At 37.9% G+C, this 2,285-nt stretch overlaps 1 protein-coding gene across 1 annotated transcript; it reads right to left on the bottom strand.

Moving 5' to 3' along the window:
• Positions 1–366: 366 nt before the first annotated feature.
• LOC106763443 lies at positions 367–747 on the bottom strand. The gene has a single exon (XM_014647633.1). The coding sequence runs from the start codon at positions 745–747 to the stop codon at positions 367–369; it is 381 nt and encodes a 126-aa protein (XP_014503119.1).
• Positions 748–2,285: the final 1,538 nt, after the last annotated feature.

The following is a 2,285-nucleotide window of genomic DNA, read 5'->3' as shown; positions in this document are numbered from 1 at the left end:
TTGAACACATTCCTGCTTCATTTTATATTCCTCTTCATTCAAATCCTCACATTCATTGATAAGAGTCCTTTCCAATATGGATGCATAATGAACTCTATTCTCTTGTGTCATACAAAGTTCGTCTACAGCATCAATCTGAAAGCATGATTTGTCGTCTTTAGGATGTGACATTGCATGAAACACATCAAAATCCACTTCTTCATCTTGTACCTGAACTTTAAGCTTCCCCTTTTCAACATCAATCACAATCCTGGCTGTCTTCATGAAGGGCCTTCCAAGAATGAAAGGTGCATTTCCGTTTTCTTCCATCTCCATTATAAAAAAATCCACTGGAAATAGGAATTTTTCTACCTTAACGATCACATCTTAAGAAATTCCATAAGGATATTTGAGAGATCTATCAGCTAATTGGAGAACCATTCTTGTTGGTCTGATTTCCACTCCGCTAAGCTTTTTGAACATAGAGAGAGACATCAGATTTATACTAGCTCCAAGATCAATCAAAGCTTTCCCAACATCTAATTCTCCAATAGTACAAGGAATGGTGAAGCTTCCTGGATCTTGTAATTTAGGAGGTAGTGTCCTTTGTAAAATTGCACTGCAATTCCCTTGCATCTCAATTGTTTCCTTCTCAAGGTACTTCCTTTTCTTCGTGTTGAGTTCTTTCAAAAACTTTGCATAAGATGGGATTTGCTGGAGTGCCTCAGAGAACGGTATGGTTATTTCCAATTTCTTGAAAAGCTCCATAAAACGCTCAAACTGCTTCTCTCTTTCCTTTCTAAAATATAATTTTGGCTACGGCAGTGGTTTTTCGTACTCTTTTTCTTTAACTTTCACAGCCTCCTCTTCCTGATCTTTACTCATCAAATTTTTCTCTAACTCATACTCCGCCCTTTGCTCACTCCTTTCTTCAACACTCTCTTTTTCTTTTTCATTTTTCTTAACCTCTTTCTATTTTACTATTCTCCAACTTCTGGTAACAATCTCGTATGCTTCTGCCACCTTACTTTTTTTCACCGAGCTTACAGAAAACACACTTCTTTTCATAATTCTCTGAAAAACTTCTTCAGATTCTGCGCTCCTTTGTAGAAGCATGAAATGAGATTGCTGTGGTAGTATGGAAGCCTCTCTAACTGTCTGTGATAGATTAGATAATGTTTCTGCCACTAGTGAGCTCAGATAAACTTCAAGTCTTCCACTAGTGGGCTCAGATAAACATCTATGTCATTTCCAGGCTGCTTTGGACCAGATACCATCATAGACAACATCATGTACTTCCTCTTCATGCACAATGCAGGAGATAAGTTGTAAATTATCAATATAACTGGCCAACAACTGTGATTGGTACTCAGATTACCAAATGGGCTCATTCCATCAGTGGCTAAACCAAGCCTAAGATTTCTACAATCTTTACCAAATTGGGGGAATTGTTGATCAATATTTTTCCATTGCTTTGAATCAGCTGGATGATGAAGCAGCCGTCAATTTTTCTATCATCTGCATGCCATCTAAGGTTTTTAGCATCTTTGGGATTCGTAAACAAATGCTTAAGTCTGGTCACTATTGGAAGGTACCATACTACTTTCAAAGCAGATCCATTTTTTTCTATCTGACCATTATCTTCACTATTGGTTTTTGACTTGTATCGTGATAACCCATATTTTGGACACTTTGTCAAAAATTCAAACTCTTTCCTATATAAAATGCAGTCATTGGGACAAGCATGTATCCTTTCATACTCCATACCCATTGGACAAAGAATTTTCTTCGCATCATAATTACGAGTGGGTAGTGTATTTCCATCTGGCAACATTTCATTCAACAACGTCAACAATTCTGTAAAACTCTTATCAGTCCATCCATTGCTCGCTGTGAAATTCATGAGCCTTAACACCACTGACAAACGTGTGAACTTAGTTGAACCGACATACAAAGTTGTTTCCGCATCAGTCGACATCGTCTCATACACATGAGCTTTGGCAAAATTTTCTGCGCCAACATCGCGGATCATGTCCTCTAATTTGTCTTCATCCGGTCGATCTTCTTCCACAGTGGAATCAATAACATTTTCAGTTTGGGAGTAAGTGGGAAAATGCATTTCGTCGTCGTGCCATATCCATGTTGTATAGCATCTTAGGAAACCATCACAGATAAGATGTTCTCTAATTTGCGTTGCGTTCAACTTTCTTCCATTCAAACAGTTCACACAAGGACATCTAAACTTCACTTCATCATCACTTCTCCCCTCATTACGTTGCGCAAATTGTATAAATTTCTTTACACCT

The sequence above is a fragment of the Vigna radiata genome, chromosome 6, assembly GCF_000741045.1.
Source record: "Vigna radiata var. radiata cultivar VC1973A chromosome 6, Vradiata_ver6, whole genome shotgun sequence".
Classification (NCBI taxonomy): domain Eukaryota; kingdom Viridiplantae; phylum Streptophyta; class Magnoliopsida; order Fabales; family Fabaceae; genus Vigna; species Vigna radiata.
Note: the sequence above shows the minus strand (reverse complement) of the source record. Positions and strands in the feature narration are given on the sequence as shown.